The sequence below is a fragment of the Hoplias malabaricus genome, unplaced genomic scaffold, assembly GCF_029633855.1.
Source record: "Hoplias malabaricus isolate fHopMal1 unplaced genomic scaffold, fHopMal1.hap1 H_3, whole genome shotgun sequence".
Lineage (NCBI taxonomy): Eukaryota > Metazoa > Chordata > Actinopteri > Characiformes > Erythrinidae > Hoplias > Hoplias malabaricus.
The window spans coordinates 373271-391246 of record NW_027101326.1 but is presented as its reverse complement, the minus strand read 5'-3'; the positions used below and the strand labels follow the sequence as shown (position 1 = coordinate 391246).

At 42.0% G+C, this 17976-nt stretch overlaps 2 protein-coding genes and 1 long non-coding RNA gene across 5 annotated transcripts in view; 1 reads left to right on the top strand and 2 right to left on the bottom strand.

Annotated features, from left to right (window-relative positions):
* The first annotated feature begins 2298 nt into the window (after nt 1–2298).
* Nucleotides 2299–9063, top strand: LOC136686055 (retinoic acid-induced protein 3-like). The gene is made up of 5 exons (XM_066659542.1): nt 2299–2425; nt 5518–6269; nt 7315–7679; nt 7963–8030; nt 8895–9063. Exons 2-5 carry the CDS (start codon nt 5518–5520, stop codon nt 8988–8990), a joined length of 1281 nt encoding a protein of 426 aa, XP_066515639.1. The 5' UTR covers nt 2299–2425; the 3' UTR covers nt 8991–9063.
* On the bottom strand, nt 5144–10190 carry LOC136686056 (uncharacterized). Its single transcript, XR_010800276.1, has 3 exons — nt 9964–10190; nt 7311–7645; nt 5144–7010 (listed from the first exon to the last, which is right to left on the bottom strand). It is a non-coding gene; the product is annotated as an uncharacterized lncRNA (long non-coding RNA).
* A 4009-nt stretch (nt 10191–14199) lies between these two features.
* LOC136686053 (RNA binding protein fox-1 homolog 2-like) overlaps nt 14200–17976 on the bottom strand; it is a 35665-nt gene continuing 31888 nt past the window's right edge. For all 3 annotated transcript variants that reach the window (XM_066659538.1, XM_066659537.1, XM_066659536.1), the window contains exon 13: nt 14200–17965. In XM_066659538.1, the coding sequence (XP_066515635.1) occupies nt 17921–17965 (45 nt within the window). In that variant the 3' untranslated portion in view covers nt 14200–17920. The remainder of the gene's footprint in view (nt 17966–17976) is intronic.

Here is a 17976-nt window from a genome sequence, read left to right as displayed (position 1 = left end):
TGTGGTGTGTTCTCTCTGTGTCTGTGTGGGTTTCCTCCGGGTGACTGTCTGTGAGGAGTGTGGTGTGTTCTCCCTGTGTCTGTGTGGGTTTCCTCCGGGTGACTGTCTGTGAGGAGTGTGGTGTGTTCTCCCTGTGTCTGCGTGGGTTTCCTCCAGGTGACTGTCTGTGAGGAGTGTGGTGTGTTCTCTCTGTGTCTGCGTGGGTTTCCTCCGGGTGCTCTGTTTTCCTCCCACGGTCCAAAAACATAAGTTGGTAGGTGGATTGGTGACTCCAAAGTGTCCACAGGTGTAAGTGAGTGTGTGTCACCCTGTGAAGGACTGGCGCCCCCTTCCAGGGTGTGTTCCTGCCTTGCGCCCTGTGATTCCGTCTAGGCTCCAGACCCACCGTGACCCTGAACTGTGTAAGTGGTTTCTGACAATGAATATACGAGTGAATGAATATCAAGATACTATATGATGATGTTACAAAGAAAAAAAGTTTTAAATGTATTTATTTGGCTGAAACAGGCTTCTACAATTATGTTTGACCCGGCTCTAAACCCACATATTTCCACAACAGTTGCTCATTAATATGAAATGCACACGTTATCACACTGAGCTTTAAATATCTGGGAAGAACCACAGTGTGGAAAGTTTCAACATTCACTCTAAACAACACACTCCTTAAAGCTAATCTGTTTATTACACATTGCATGGCTGGCCTTTACAGAGATACACAACAAGCACCAACATGCTCTCTCTCTCTCTCTCTCGCTCACACACACACACACTTACTTTCTCACACTCTTTGTCACCTAGCAACTAAACATAGATGTGTTTCACACAAGTGCGCTTCATTTTGAAACAGTTAGTCAAGTCTAATCATTAAACACACACACACGCACCGACACACACACATACACACACATGCACAGACACTGACACACGCACAGATACTCACACACCGACACACATGCACAGACACACACACACACCGACATACATGCACAGACACACCGACACACACACACGCGCACAGACACACACACCGACACACACACACACACACACACAGACACACACGCACAGACACACACGCGCGCCCAGACACACCGACACACACACACACAAACACACACACACGCACAGACACACACCGAGACACACACACACACACACACACACCGACACATGCACAGACACACACGCACAGACACATGCACTGACACACATGCACAGACACACACAACGACACGCACCGACACACACACACGCACAGACACTCACACACCGACACACATGCACACACACAGTCACACATGCACAGACACACACAACGACACGCACCGACACACACACACGCACAGACACTCACACACCGACACACATGCACACGCACAGTCACACATGCACAGACACAGGAATAACTATGATTCAATATTGTGATAAATTCTCCTATCTGTGTGTGTGTGTGTGTGTGTGTGGGCGTCAGCATGTTCCATTGCCTCTGGCAGCAAACACATCACACACTTATCTCTGCACACACACACACATGAGATAGAATGGAAAGATTAAAGATTCACTCTGTGCTTCAGTCCTGTCATTCTCCCTTCATTCATTCAGTTTCTTCCCTGTTTTCATTTCCCTGCCTTCCTTCTCTTCATCTTATTTCCTTCTCCTTTTATTCCCACCATCCCTCTACTCATTCCCATCATTCTCACTCCCTTCACCCGACCATTACTCATTCCCACTCACTTTGACCATGCTTCCTTCATTCCATTCTTCCCTTTCTCCTCTTTATTCTCCCTCGCTTTAACCTTCATTTTTCCTTTCATTCTCTCCTCCTTCATTACCCTCTTCATTCCTTCTATTATCCCTTCTTTTACGGCCACTCCATTCTCATCATCTTCCACCGTTCACTGTAAATCCATTCATTTCCTGCATTTCCTCATATTCTCACTGCCCTAGATTCCCTTCTTTCTTCCTCGTTCTGTTCTTCTCCCGTTATTACACTGCCCTCATTCATTTATTCACCCTCCCTTGCTTTATCTCGTTCCCTTCATCGTCCCTCTTTCATCCCTCCTCCCCTTATTCCCACCATCCCTTTGTTCTCACCTCTTTCATTCATTTCTCCTTCTTTAATTAATGATCTGTCAATAATTTTCATTTTAGCCATTTGTTCACTCTTCCCTTCATTTTCTTGACGTCCTCCCTTTACTCCCTCCATTCTCTAGCCCTTCATTCCCTCTTCCTTAATCTCCCACCCTTTACACTCCTGTCACCTCCCCCTTTTCTTCCCTTCTTCCTCTTCTAGGAAGTGAAAGACAGAGAGTCATAGTCAGGACTGAAATATGACTGAAGATCCACCACAGTTAATCATTACTTCTCTAGTGGTCAGGAAACATGAAGATCCTAGTCAATAAGGAATGAATCTTCTAAATCACAGGTGCGTCGATCCATTCCCTGTTTTTTCTGAACTCTAAACATAAAGTTCATTACATTTTCTCTTAAAGTTTATTCAAATGTAAGTGTCAGTGTGTTTTATCTGGAGTGCCACGGTCTGTATTAGTGACTTAGGTGAATAAAGGCTTGGCGCACACTCGTTTAAAACTTAATTGCCATCTTTCACTAATAAGCCGTTGTTATATTTTCAAAGTCTGCGTTGAAGCTGAACAGTTGCCAAATGGAAATCAGTTCATTGGAATGTTATTTAAAATAGAAGTCAAATAATTACCACTAAATGTAATATTTACCCACAATGGAAAAGTGCTGTATGAGCGAATGACTTCAAACAGATTGTTATTAATAATAAAATGATATAATAAAGTTGATAAACACAGACAGTGGATGATCAAATGGATACTGCGCTAAATTATAAATCTGGAAAAACACAGGGAAGATCCGTGATGACTAACCACCGAAGGAACTCTATCTGCACTGATTTTCTATTAAAGTCATTTGAAATGAAAGAGAACATCATTTACGCAGTGGATAAACCCTTGTTTTGGACGAAGGTGTGTAAACTGCAGTAGATATGTTTCTAAAGTAAGTTTAGCAGTCGCTGGACAGGTTCATCATACTTCCACTCAACCCCAAATGTAGGTGATCAGTCCAGGCTTGTTACAGCCTTTCAGCACAGTTACAACACACGGTTTCCTTCTTTATTTTTACACTAGAACAAGGCTAATGTGGACAACAACCGAAGTGTGTACCACCAGTAAACACACTGCAAACTGCACGCTGCGCCACGCCAGGGTTGTGTGAGTTGTGAAGTCATTTCAAACAAACGTTATTAGGTTCGTAACACTGTTAGATTCCACAGAGATTTAAAAACAGTAGTAACAGCATTGTTGTTTTAAACAGAAATCATTTGAGGACTTTTAGTTGTTGTTTAACATTTGATAACGATTCTGATTCTGGAAACAAAAGCGTAATAATAATTAATTAATTAAAAAACAATCCCATAGGATTTCAAGGTTTTCACACGATAACATTTAACATAAGAGTCAAGGCGACTCGTGACACAAATAAATAAATAAATACACACACAAACACACATTTATATATGTATTTATATTTTACCCTGATCTCAGAGAAAATAAAGCAAACATTTTAGTGAAAGAGGTTTTGTTTTGCCAACTTTCAAAGTGTTAATAATAGCGCTGAGGATTGATTAACGTTAGAGCAACAGGCAATCTGATAAATGTAAAAACATTCACACACACACACACACACACACTAGTCTTTTGTCCACAGCAGGAACTGGCAGCGTGCTATCAGAAGAATAATCTGCAGTACTCTCTCCCACACTCCACCTGTGATTTAACTACAGGAAGCAACATGACTGGCTTAATCTCCGCTTCAACCCTTCCTTTCCCTCCTTCCTTCTACTTTTTATTCACTGTTAGTTTTCAGCTGTTTCCAAACCGATCCTAAACGTGTTGCATCACATGGTCTCCTGTTCCAACATGCTTGACCTGTGCCTTTCATTCCAATCTGGTTTGGTCAACAGTAACTGTGAGGCTGTGTACTACGACTTGTGTCGTACTATGTACTGTGTACTATGACTGTGTCTGGTGACAGCCATGAGACGTTTAGAGCTGAAAATGATTGAAAGTGACATACATCCCCTGAAAAGCCGAGTTGAAAGAAGTGGGGAGTGGTGCACTCATCAAGACTGTCCACCGAACTACAGGCCTGTTTTGATATGAGTTAAATTCTCAGGCAAATGGTACTAAAATCTAGGGTAGGATCATCAAGAGTATACATCCATTACCTCTAGCTAGGATCAAATGGTACTACACAGGAAAAAACAAAAATCCCAGTCAAATCCTGTCAGCTTAGTCACTGTCAATATGACTGTCAATTCACTGGGAGAACACACCACACTCCTCACAGACAGTCACCCGGAGCGGGAATTGAACCCACAACCTCCAGGCCCCTGGAGCTCCCTTTGTCTGAGTGGGTTCAATTCCCGCTCCGGGTGACTGTCTGTGAGGAGTGTGGTGTGTTCTCTCTGTGTCTGAGTGGGTTTCCTCCGGGTGACTGTCTGTGAAGAGTGTGGTGTGTTCTCCCTTTGTCTGCGTGGGTTTCTTCCGGGTGACTGTCTGTGAGGAGTGTGGTGTGTTCTCCCTTTGTCTGCGTGGGTTTCCTCCGGGTGACTGTCTGTGAGGAGTGTGGTGTGTTCTCCCTTTGTCTGAGTGGGTTTCCTCCGGGTGACTGTCTGTGTGGAGTGTGGTGTGTTCTCCCTGTGTCTGTGTGGGTTTCCTCCGGGTGCTCCGGTTTCCTCCCACAGTCCAAAAACACACGTTGGTAGGTGGATTGGCGACTCAAAAGTGTCTGTAGGTGTGAGTGTGTGTGTTGCCCTGTGAAGGACTGGCACCCCCTCCAGGGTGTGTTCCCGCCTTGTGCCCAATGATTCCAGGTAGGCTCTGGACCCACCGCGACCCTGAACTGGATAAGGGTTACAGACAATGAATGAATGAATGAATGAATATCGTATTATTAAAAAAACAAAAAAACAAAACAAAAATAAAACAAGCAATGTGGGGCAGTAGATTCATAGGTTCCTCACCAATGTCAAGAGGAAATCTACGCCATTGGCTAAAACAATCCATTTCTATTCAGCTATCCCCTGTGCAGTGCAGTGTATAAGCACGGAACCATTTGGTAATCAGGCAAAAGAATATGCACAGTCACTTTATGTATCCCATGTAGGACCACATCAGAGAGTGATTCAAATCTGATTTGAATTGATCAGACTTCTCATGCTCACACAGTCTAGAATTTAAGTCACTTTAGCATGGTCATGTGAACGTAGCCTAAATCCCCCTCACAATAACAACCCACTGATTTACTGACTCTACCTCCTACTTACACATGACCTACTCATATTTCACTCTGAACGTATTGTACAGATATTTCTAGCCATGACAACAACCAGCTAATTCACTTACTCCACCTAATTATTAATAAACCATCACAGTCATAACATTAGCGTGTAGAGTGGAGCTAAACTACTGTGTCCTCTTTCTCTAGATGGAGTTTATGAAGAAAAGATACATCTACAGCCACATGGATTTACAGAATAAAACCCACTTCTTCCTCCTCATCATCATCATCATCATCCTCGCGCTCTCTGGAGGCACTTTAGGACAGAACAGCACGGGAAGTAACTCCACAGGCTCAGTACCTTTCGGCTGTGGTAGTGGCCTGAGTCCAGAATACTACTACCTCTGTGACCTACACTCAGTGTGGGGCATTGTGGTGCAGGCGTTGACTGTCCTGGGCTTCCTGATCAGTCTGGCACTACTTCTGGGCGTCCTCCTCTGGTGTGTTTGCGTGTGCGGTCTCTCCAGATGCGGTACGAGGTCAAAGCTCGTACATGGTTCCGCATGTGTGTCCACTGCTCTGTTCCTGTTGGCTGTAGCTGGAATCTTCGCATTACCATACGCCTTTATTGTGGGTCTGACCACACGGACATGTCCGGTGCGTGTGTTCCTGTTCGGGGTGCTGTTCAGCCTGGCCTTTGCGTGTTTGCTGGCGCGGACGCTGGTGGTGCTGGGCTGGAGGATGTGTGAGGGCTGGGCGGAGCCATGTGTAGCGATTGCCTTGGCACTGGTGCAGGTTGTTATAGCAGTGGAGTGGCTGCTGGTGGTGCTGGTGCGAGACGGACTCCCGTGCAGTTACTCCCAGGAGGAGTTTGTCATGCTGCAGATCTACGTGATGGTCCTTCTCGCTATTGCCATGGTGATGTCCTTGTGTCTCCTGTCCCGTGGCACAATGTACAGGTGGGTAAAACACAGCACAAGCACAGGAAAAAGGCATTTTACAGAAGTCCAGATGCGTCTGATCATTTAGAAACCGGTGTTGGGGCAAATTTGTTGTTCCTTAAAGAGGTTGGCTTCAAATAAATGCTGATAGCTAATGAGCACAAATGTGATTTCATGTGTTTTCCTTGACAACTCTGTTTTCCTCCAGTGCTATGTCTTATAACTGTAATTATACCTTTTTCTTTATACCATATGTGGATTTAGGCTATGCTTCTTCTGCTAATACTTCTTCTGGAAGCATTTTCTAGTAAGCTACTGTTAGCCAATTGAAATAGCCTCTTTTATTTAGGTGGTTGGACTTACAAAAGTACACTGTGGCACCCCATTTCGACCAAGTATTATTCCTCAACAGAACACTGCGTTGTTTTTCTTTTGGGCATTTTCACATGTGAAATTCTATTGACAAATTTGCCAAACATGACTTCAAGGCCTGCCAAATGTTCCCAGCTAATATCGCCTCTGCTCTGGCTGTGTGACCTACGACACTCTCTGTACGGCCTCTGCTCTGTCTGAGCCAACGTGTAAGAACTGCTGACTGCTCTGCTTTTAAAACTGGAGATATTACACACTCTTTCATGCAGATTACAACTTACAGCACAAAGTAGTGTGACAGTAGATGTACAGCTTGCAAAACTCTTCTCTGAGAACCCTCCATTTTTGCTGCTGTTGCTACAATACACACACTCTTCAGATGTGAAACTGTTTAAACAAAATGGAGAACAGTTAACAAATACCTCACTAGAAGTTGTTAGTCACAGGCCATTGGGGCCTAAACCATCTAGACTACAACAGTCTTGCCTCCATGGTTTAAGGGGACAATCCATTCTACTTATTTCCAGAGCAACATAAGTGTCCCAGAAAAATTACAAACAAATCACAGATTCTTGTTTTTCCAACTTTTCTTAAAACATGGTTTCTAGTTTTTGAAGCTCACGTTGGAATGGACATTTTAGATACATTAAAATTAAAGTCTGTACTCTCTTTATATCTGCCACTCACGCAGCTCACAGTTGGCGCAGTACTACGGGAGGCTGCAGGGGGCACTACCGTGTCTCACTCTTCTGCTCAGTGCTGCCATCTGGGTGGTGTGGATAACCCTGCTGACTTGGGGGAACCGAAAAATTGGTCGACGACCAGTCTGGGATGACCCCGTCATTAGCATAGCGCTAACTGCTAATGGCTGGGTCTTGCTGCTGGGGCATGGTCTCAATCAGGTCAGGTTTGTGTTTTGTGGACAGCGAGTTTTGAAAAATCAGACTCCAGATTTCACCGGATGGACGAGCTCAATGGGTGACATGCCCGGTCTTCACAATCACAAAGATGGAACAGACAACCTGGGATATCAACACGACAGGAAAGATAAGAAAGGTGAGAGGAAAACAAATACACAAACATGAGGACTTTGTTTTCAAAATAGTTACACTTTAACCCAGTTATGGTATTAATGAATTATACAGTTACATAATAAATACTGTTTACATTAAAGTCTGCACTTCTGTTTCTAGTTTATCATTCATAAAAATAACCCAACAACTGATTTCAAAAGATTTTCCTGAGAGAATTTCTTGATTAATTCAATATTTGAGTACAAAAAGTACAAGGAAAAATGTTCTCATGAGTTAGTCTCACTTCAAATGCACTGTTTCTACAGGGAAAGGAAAAGGGAAAGGGGAGGAGCCTGTATTGAGGTCCCCATATGACACCAGCTTTTCAATGACAGTGAGTAACACAACCAGTTCTACGTAAACAAACAAATTGTTGTTTATATATATATATATATATATGTGTGTGTATAAAATTAAGTCAACATTTTCTAACAACCTTTCTAAATGAAAATTAAATTATAGTAAATTTCTTCAATTTGGAACAGATTCAAATGTAAAATTATTTCCTGACATTTTCTGTTTTGATGAATTTAATTAATGTACATCAACCGCACTGTCTCTAATAGTCACACTAACGATCACATTCATTCATCTTATTCTAACGAACACGAATCAAACCGTCCCATTCTCATCAACAAATAATGCTTTCTAACATCCCATTCACCAATCAATCACACTCACAAAGCCCAATGAATCATGACACACTTAGTGACATGCGTAATACAGCCCACGATTTCGAATGTACTTTCCCCATCGATAGTGTAGCTTCTCCACAGGAATCACTACATATTACTGAGTGAATCCTACATGTGCTCAGATTTATTTACAGCAAGATACATGTTTTTAATTGGACAGCAACGGTATGCTTTGGGTGGTGGATCATTCTCAGCGCTGCAGTGACACTGACGTGGTGCTGGTGTAGAGTGGATCAGACACAGCAGGGCTGTTAGAGTTTATATGTGATATAAGTTCTGGGATAAAACCTAAATCCCCAGTCGTCACCTCTTGTTGCTTGCTGTACATTAATCTTAGTAAAAGTATGAACTGCTCAGTAATAGGTACTGATTCTTATGGAGAATTATCAGTGTAAGGGAAGTACACGTTAAAACACAGCATGTTTCACTGTAAATAAAGGGAATGTTCTTAAAACTCTGGCTGTATTATAGTATATATTTACACTATGTATATTTTATTATAGGAAATTGACCCTGATAAGGACTACACCATTCCACGCCCTCAGACTACCAACATGAAGCAGCCTTATGACGACTACTACGGACGCAGACTGTCTTAACAGCACGTGGACAAACACTTGACAGTCGAACGTATACCTCACTTTAGATGCATAACGGGGGGAAACTATTTTTTTAAGGATACGTTCTGAAATAATACCATTCTAATAATAAGTACATGACAAATTGTGTTATAACTGCAGTGTCCTCAATTTACTCATCAAATGTCACATCTTCACCTGTTACTGCTTTCCTCTCAGCTGTGAGGGCGGGGTTTATTTGCATGAAGTTTGCATTTGCCCATTAGGTGGTCTAATTATGCAAGATCTTAACAGCTCCAATACATAGGCCTACGTTTTTACGTCAGTGAGGTGTAGGCCAGAATCTACTGTCATAAGCAAAGCTGAGACACTTCATCAAGGTTAGTGCAGGACTGTGCCCTACATCATCTTCTCCTTACATTCTCACTGCTCATCCCCAACTCCTTCAACTGGTTTATTGACCAATCTGTTGTTGTTTATACTAAATCCTGCCTGTTATGTTTAGTGAAAACTGTTAGAAACATTCTCCGACAGGACTCTGTGGGTTCTGGAATGTAAATCACTAATAAGGACTCTCCTTTTAAGGCAAGGTTGAAGGATCACTCCTCCTAAAGAATGCAATATTATAGTGCAAGCTCAGTTAAGCCTCTGAAGATGTTGTTAGCTGGGTTTGTCAGAGACGGAGAACCTGTACATAGAATCAGAACATGAACCAAGAAACATACCAAAATACAGATGCATATCAAGTGTCCATTTAGGATTGTTTTAAGGAATTAAAGGGATATGTAATAATGCTGTAATATATATCTGCCATGATGGGAATTTTCAAAACTGTACTATAATGTTTTCTTTAAACGTTTCAATAAAATTTCCATTTCTCAAAATGTTTGTTTTCCTTAATTTAGAATTAGTCTCTTATTTTGTTAGAACCATTCATTCATTCATTATCTGTAACCCTTATCCAGTTCAGGGTCGCGGTGGGTCCAGAGCTTACCTGGAATCATTGGGTGCAAGGCAGGAATACACCCTGGAGGGGGCGCCAGTCCTTCACAGGGCAACACACACACATTCACTTGAGTCGCCAATCCACCTACCAACGTGTGTTTTTGGACTGTGGGAGGAAACCCACACAGACACAGGGAGAACACACCACACTCCTCACAGACAGTCTCCCGGAGAAAACCCACACAGACACAGGGAGAACACACCACCCTCCTCACAGACAGTCTCCCGGAGAAAACCCACACAGACACAGGGAGAACACACCACCCTCCTCACAGACAGTCACCCGGAGGAAACCCACGCAGACACAGGGAGAACACACCACCCTCCTCACAGACAGTCACCCGGAGGAAACCCACGCAGACACAGGGAGAACACACCACCCTCCTCACAGACAGTCACCCGGAGGAAACCCATGCAGACACAGGGAGAACACACCACCCTCCTCACAGACAGTCACCCGGAGGAAACCCACGCAGACACAGGGAGAACACACCACCCTCCTCACAGACAGTCACCCGGAGGAAACCCACGCAGACACAGAGAGAACACACCACACTCCTCACAGACAGTCACCCGGAGTGGGAATCGAACCCACAACCTCCAGGCCCCTGGAAGTTAAATTTCAGCCACATACTGTAATGTGATAGCGTACCCAGGGAAGGGTTAATACCAAGGAACCCTGAGTGAGCTACTAGCGGAGTAGTTCGTTAATGGACTCAAGTGCAGAAAAACCAGAAAACGAAATTCAACTACAAAACAAAAAGGAACTTCCCAAATTAAAGAAGGAAAAGGAAACTAAACAGGCAAAGACACCAAAACAAAAGATTCGAGAAAAGAAGAAACATATGTTTAGAAAATAAAATAGAATAAAAATAAAAAGATAAACAAAGAACAAAAGACTCAAGAAGATTTCACAGGAGAGAGACCCAGGAGAACACTCTAGGGACTTTACCAAAATTACCAGCCAGGCTTGTGTGGCACTCTCAAGAAGAGAAACCCAAGACTGAGCACTGAGGTGTGTGCTGGCTTTCCTTAAGTAGGAGAGAAACAGGTGCTGCTGATTTCTCTCAATTAAGGTGTGTTGGCTCCATGTCTCCCTCTGCTGGCCAGGGGTGGCCTAGTGGGCAACTGGGCCCCTTTCTGAACCCTTACACACACACAGAATAGTGAGAGCATATTAATATGAAGGGACAATATGCAATGAAACTACATTAAACCAAGGCAATACAATGGTCATAGATTTTAAATTTGTGACTTTAGTCACTTGGACAACCACCTTGCCAGTGATTCATAAGGTATTCATAGACCGTTCTTTCAAACTTGCCCAAATAACCCTTGGGAATATGGAGGCGTAGGGCTAAGTGGTAGGGCTTAATGTGATTTACCAGAAGTCTCTTGTGAAACAGGTCATATGGAGGTGGTTTGATTATAAAACATTAGATGTAAAATAAACCATGGCATTATGTAAGTAATAAAAGAAGCCTGTAACAACAGAATTGGGAAACACAACTAATTTGTTTCACTACCTCGAGCAAAAGCGCCCAGCTGAGGACGAGTAAAATCAAAAATGCCGTTAGATAAGTTCAGCAGCCAATGTGCTCTAAGCCAAACTACACTGACTCATCACAGCGACACACAACGGCACCATTGCTAGCAGATAAACGAACTGTCACTGTGATAAAACAAATAAAAAGGTTTCTCCGCCTAAAACCAGTATTCCCAAAGGCAGACCTTTTTATCAATAGTGTTTTTATCAATGAATTTGAGATTGTAAGCAATCACTTTCAGTTCCTAGAATCGTTATGAAATAACAAAATGATTTGTACCATTTTGTATTTGACTGGGGCGGCACGGTGGCGCAGCAGGTTAGTGTCACACAGCTCCAGGGACCTGGAAGTTGTGGGTTCGAGTCCTGCTCCGGGTGACTGTCTGTGAGGAGTGTGGTGTGTTCTCCCTGTGTCTCTGTGGGTTTCCTCTGGGTGACTGTCTGTGAGGAGTGTGGTGTGTTCTCCCTGTGTCTGTGTGGGTTTCCTCCGGGTGACTGTCTGTGAGGAGTGTAGTGTGTTCTCCCTGTGTCTGTGTGGGTTTCCTCCGGGTGACTGTCTGTGAGGAGTGTGGTGTGTTCTCCCTGTGTCTGTGTGGGTTTCCTCCGGGTGACTGTCTGTGAGGAGTGTAGTGTGTTCTCCCTGTGTCTGTGTGGGTTTCCTCCGGGTGACTGTCTGTGAGGAGTGTGGTGTGTTCTCCCTGTGTCTGTGTGGGTTTCCTCCGGGTGACTGTCTGTGAGGAGTGTGGTGTGTTCTCTCTGTGTCTGTGTGGGTTTCCTCCGGGTGACTGTCTGTGAGGAGTGTGGTGTGTTCTCCGTGTCTGTGTGGGTTTCCTCCGGGTGCTCCGGTTTCCTCCCACAGTCCAAAAACACACGTTGGTAGGTGGATTGGCGACTCAAAAGTGACCGTAGGGGTGTGTGTGTGTGTGTGTGTGTGTTGCCCTGTGAAGGACTGGTGCCCCTTCCAGGGTGTATTCCCGCTTTGTGCCCAATGATTCCAGGTAGGCTCTGGACCCACCGTGACCCTGAAATGGATAAGGGTTACAGATAATTAATGAATGAATGTGTTAATCATGAGTCTTATGACTCTAATGTCCTATTATAATTTTTGTAACAATACCTCATGGTATTTTACTTTCAATACTTAAGTACATTTGAAGGTACATACTTCTGTACTTTACTCAAGTTAAAGCTAGAACAAGAACTACTTTCACTGGAGTAATATTTTCTTTGTGTATCTGTACTTTACCTCAGGTACATGGTTTGTGTACTTTGTCCACCACTGCAGTTCAGACCCTTATTTATACAGTACTCACCAATTTTAAATAAGGTCCCAGGCTAGTGTTTTACAGAATTGTGCTAAATATTTTCCTGTGTCAAAATCCAGTGTTTGACAGCAATGTTGGCCTCAAAAAGAACAGTTCTGACTCCATAGATAGACTCTAGGCAAACTGTTGCATCTGGGGTAAGTGGAAAATGTGGATTTTTCATCAGACTGTTCCTTTAATGTGGACTAGAGGCACCAGTTTAAATAAGAAACTAGTGAAGTATTATAAGTTTGGAACAAGTGCTCAGCAGAATGACAAACCCTGCTGTATATGAGGAGACGACGCATAAACAGTTTTAAAATGTGGAGTCACCAGGACCGGGACCATCTGCTGTTACGAGTTTACGTTACTACCCTGACCTCACAAAATAATATCAGCTTCTCAAGGGCTTTGATAGAGAACTAAACTCCTGGATTATTGCTGCCCCCAAGAGGAAAGGCTACAGCAAAGCAGTTTGAAAGCAACCGAGTTTTGTTTGTTTACTTTAAAAGCAACAGATATAAAACCCAATATTAACTATTTTTTGTAATAAAGAATTACATTAATGGGTTTTTCCCCTGTTGCAGGAGTGATTTGCTACTTTGAGATTACAGCCTCTTTTATTGGAGCCTGGAAGAACTAAGCATTAATAACGCAATTATTAAACTGAAGCACTCAGTATAAACACTTCTCAGATTAAATATTAGCATCTTACAAAAATCTGCTCACTATGAACTGCTGTTTGTGATAAAATTAACAAAATTAAAAAGTTTATATAGGCACATTATAGTGGTATATTTATCAGAGTATAAATGTTTTATAGAGTTCTTGTGCATTGTATGATTAGAAATCAATTTTCAAATATTCACCCACTTGTTTTTTTCTGGTAACTGTTGCACAGAAGTATAATAATAATAATTATAATAATAATAAAAAGGAAGTACTAGTACTCTACATTACTGTCATTGAAATCACTATCTTTAAATCCTCTAAACAAAAACATTGGATTGTATTGGATACATTATTATCCCCAAGAACAGAACTAATTTATGCCAAAGTTTCTGCCGAGCTTTTTTTATAATGAATGCAGTGGCAAATAAATTCTTCCTGCCTTGCCATTCATATAGTTTCTCTGTATCTCTCTCTCTCTCTCTCTCTGTGTCTCCCTCTCTCACCTGTGTGTCTCTCTGTCTCTCTCTCCTGTGTCTCCCTCTCTCTAAAAAACACCTAAAAAAAACCTAATAAATGTAAAAACAGACAATGACTCATTTAATAACCAAAGCATCAGTTTATATGTTGTACATTCAAAATGACAGAAATAAAGACAGAAACACACACGTCACTTACATCATACAACAAAGCATTGCGGGTGGAAAAAAAAATCTGTTCAGTCATCTTCATCTTAAATTAAAAGGAAAAATAAAAAAAAACCTGCAGCGAAGGATTTGAAAAGATTGTAGGTGCAGCAGGAATTGAGGGGCTCACAGGAAGAGGGCCCTGAACGTAAGTTTACGACCTCACGACCTCTACTCCTCAAAGCCATTAACACTATAACCGTAACTATAGTAAAACACTACTTTAACGATAGGGACTTACAATAAATTAGGAAAAGGAGACAGCACTGGGTGAAAAGAAAGTCACACACAAACATTAATACTTAAAAGGTACTGAAGGTAAGCAGATGTTCCTCACATCTGTTTACAGGGAAAACTAATTAACGATAAGCCCGTTAGTTCACCACACACACAGTAAGGACCTGATCATCCTAAAACCCTAATTTTAAGAAGCATGGCTTGAATAGTGTTTTGGGTAACACAGCTTCCCTCCACAGAAGAAACAACACCCTACACCAGTGAGCGCCTGGGAAGACTCCTAAAGACACAGTAGCCTTCGCTCTGTAACATGATTCAACCTGTAAGTCACTTTGGATGAGAGCATCTACCAAATGCCTTAAATACAAACACTTGAATTTACCAAGAAAGGGGCTTTCACTACACAGTTATTATGATGAAGTTTAAACGGCAGATTTATACGCCATTACAGCTCGGCCCACTCCAGCTGAATAACCATTTCGGACGGTGTGGAGTGTGTTTTAGACTGCTTGTTGGTCTATAAGTGTACTCAGGCAGGACTGCGAAGCCTTAACTATAGGTAATCACCATTAAAGATCAGCTAAGGACCATAGAACATTACAAGTCTCTCACAAAAAAGACCCGACCCTCCACTGACTCAGGTGTTAAGTTGCAGAGAAGGTACAGGTTAAGGACGGAATTAATTTGCTTCAGGCCTCTTCCAGAGTTAGAGATGACCTCAAACACACAGACTCTCTAACAGCACACAGCACATCACAGATCAACCTCACACAGGACTTTGTTTAATCACAATAATAAAAAATATAAAACAATGAAACAATGCATGCATAAAAATGTGCTTCTTAAGAATCTTTGGAACCAAATAAAAGTAAAAATAAAAATAAAACACCACATTAGACCATAGTAATAATAGCAGTAATAAGAGTGGATAGTGTGTTAAACAGGAGCTCAAGCAAAGTCTAGTCTAGACAGTGCATTATAAACGTTTATGATCACTGGAAAGTTCTCAGCTGAACCCTTTCTGCAAACTTAAATACTCTGTTCCTAGTTTGTGTTGGGCGCCCTACAGAGGGTTGTGACTCTCTATCTGTGTTTAAATCAGGCACCGGGGTCACACATCAGGACTAACAGGGCTTTTTCCTGCTGAGGGCAGATACAGTTCTCAGTAAAAGGTGTTCAGAACAGGAGGGGAGTCCAGCAGGGGGAGCAATCGAGCTGAAACCATTATTTTACACAGCTTTTTTGAAAAATAGCTCGGTTCCATTTTGTGCACTTACCCCCTATTTCTGCAAGGCTGTAGGGTGCCCTATTATTCATATTCCCCACAGGATGCACTCAACTCTCTTCAAGCACTTAAGAAAAACGTTCTAGTCAGTTACAGCTAAGATTCATGCATCAGAAAGCACTTTGCTTAGGGCAAAAACGCAGTTTAAATGTACCTTAGTTAAAGGGGGCTGCTTTTGACCAATATGTCCTTTTGAAATGTGCAATTAAGGGGCTTAGGGAAAGAATTGGGACAGGGCCACATTTTCCAATCACTCATTTTACACACTTAAGGCAAGTCTGAAATGGAAAGGTGGCAGTAAAGAGGCAGGAGGCTTTGCAAAGCTAACAACATTAGCCAGCGCAACAAGCTAATCACACTTCTGCTTTCCACTGTCATTTTGTCCAGGTTTAATGGACAGTGGTCATAGTGATACACCGCTAAGCAGGTCAACCGTAAGAAATACCTGTGCTACTAACCGTTACATTAGACAGGACAGCGCTAATGGAAAGCGTGGTAGAAATAATAGCTAGCTGTTAGCAAATATGTTCAACAAATAGCATTACTGTAGCTGTATTTATTATTAATGAATAGTGGTTTAAACTGTATCTGCAAGGCAACAATGATTAAAGTGTACACAGTCCTTCCCCTACATTCATGTTTCACTTTCAGGTTATTTTTTATTTAAATGTTATTTTAGTGGAAGCATTAAGGGCTAGTCCCAAAGTCCAACAAGTGGCAGTAAATATAGATGGAGTTTTTGCAGTCTTCAGACATAAAGCTTTGGTTGTACAGCTTAAACCAAAACCACACCAACATCTTAGAGTGCTCCATTCCAGACACGTACGGTGTCCTGTGATTGTTTCTGATTTTCTGTTGCGTTGAAACACTGTAGGGGTCTGGGGAGTTGGGGGAATGGGGGGTGACTGAAGGGCTACAAAAAAGCTTCAGTCTGGATAACAAAACTGAGTGATAATATTCCATAGTCGCTTGTTGAGTACAACAGTAAATAGCATTCATACTTTAAACAAGCAAGAATAAAAAACTATTAAAAAATATAACTGGAAAATGCCATACAATACAATGACACCAATAATTCAATAATAATTATAATAAGCAAAATTGTATAACCACATCATCACTATCCACATGTTCCACAGAAGAAAAAAAGAAAAAAAAGTGAGGTAACGAAGGACAAAAAAATCTTTTCCACGTCATTATTTTAAAAAACATTTTTAACGTAAATGTTTTTCAGTTATTCAGTCTTTTGGATTCTCCCAAGCCTCCATTTTGTGCATGATTGGTGTGTGTTGTGTGTCATGGGAAAGCTCCATTACTGGAGAAGACTTGGACGGTTCTTTAGTGTTTTAGGTTTCAAACAGTCTGTAAAAATGCAGTAAAAACATCGAGAAAAAGCACGTATGACAATGTAGTGTGTTGGTGTGACTGTATTTATACAGCTAACGTGGACACACTATACATACATTTCAGCCTCGTGTGTGTGTGTGTGTCTAGTTTTTTTATGATTATATCATGGTCATCTCTGAGTTGCAGTTTTTAGCACACAACTTCGTTTATACCAACTGTATTTATTAAAACTGGCAAAAAGGAGAAGATGCCAATTAACTCCCTGCAGTGTTTCACTAAACTGAACAGCACAGAAAACCTGCAGGTATTTTAAGGAGAAGGAGGCGGGAGAGAGAACTCATGTTCGTCTACAGCTTGTCAATGGCATTTTAATAAAATATTAAAAAGAAACTCTGGTCCTATGCTGATAGATGACGAATGTACTAAGAATTTCCACTGCAGTTTGACCTGATGTTTGACTCAGGTTGGCTTTACTAGGACAGCTTCCTATTTGAGGCGTTGAAATAACTGTCACACTTCTATTGCCGGTATGATTTTAGGGTGCTCTACATAGTGTTTTGTGTGTATATACAACAATCGTGTTTCTTTTAGTGTGTTGTGTGTGTGTTTTTGTACAAGTGAAAATAAGAGTAAGTGTCAGTCTTTCTCCTTGAAGCACTGATGTAGTGTGAAATGTGATGCAGCAGAATTTGTGTTGTGTAAAAGCACTGAATTTTCTTCCCTGGCTTTAGGTTTGGCTTCAATCAGTAAGTTCTGGAAGTCATCCAGGATGTTGTTTCCATGGTAACAACAAGGCTAGCTGTGTGGTGGACCAATATAAAGATCCAGAGATGATGAAGGGAGGAGAATGGCTGTCAATCAATTATCAAAAATCAATATGGAGCAAACCTGCTGTAACCGCCTCTATAGAGACCAGCCTAGAAGAGAG

Excerpts from the sequence above, each read along its gene's own strand:
- LOC136686055 (XM_066659542.1), top strand. The coding sequence starts at position 5,518 with ATGGAGTTTATGAAGAAAAGATACATCTACAGCCACATGGATTTACAG. Across the intron at positions 7,680-7,962 it reads CGACAGGAAAGATAAGAAAG|GGAAAGGAAAAGGGAAAGGG; the intron begins GTGAGAGGAAAA and ends CTGTTTCTACAG. Across the intron at positions 8,031-8,894 it reads ACACCAGCTTTTCAATGACA|GAAATTGACCCTGATAAGGA; the intron begins GTGAGTAACACA and ends ATTTTATTATAG.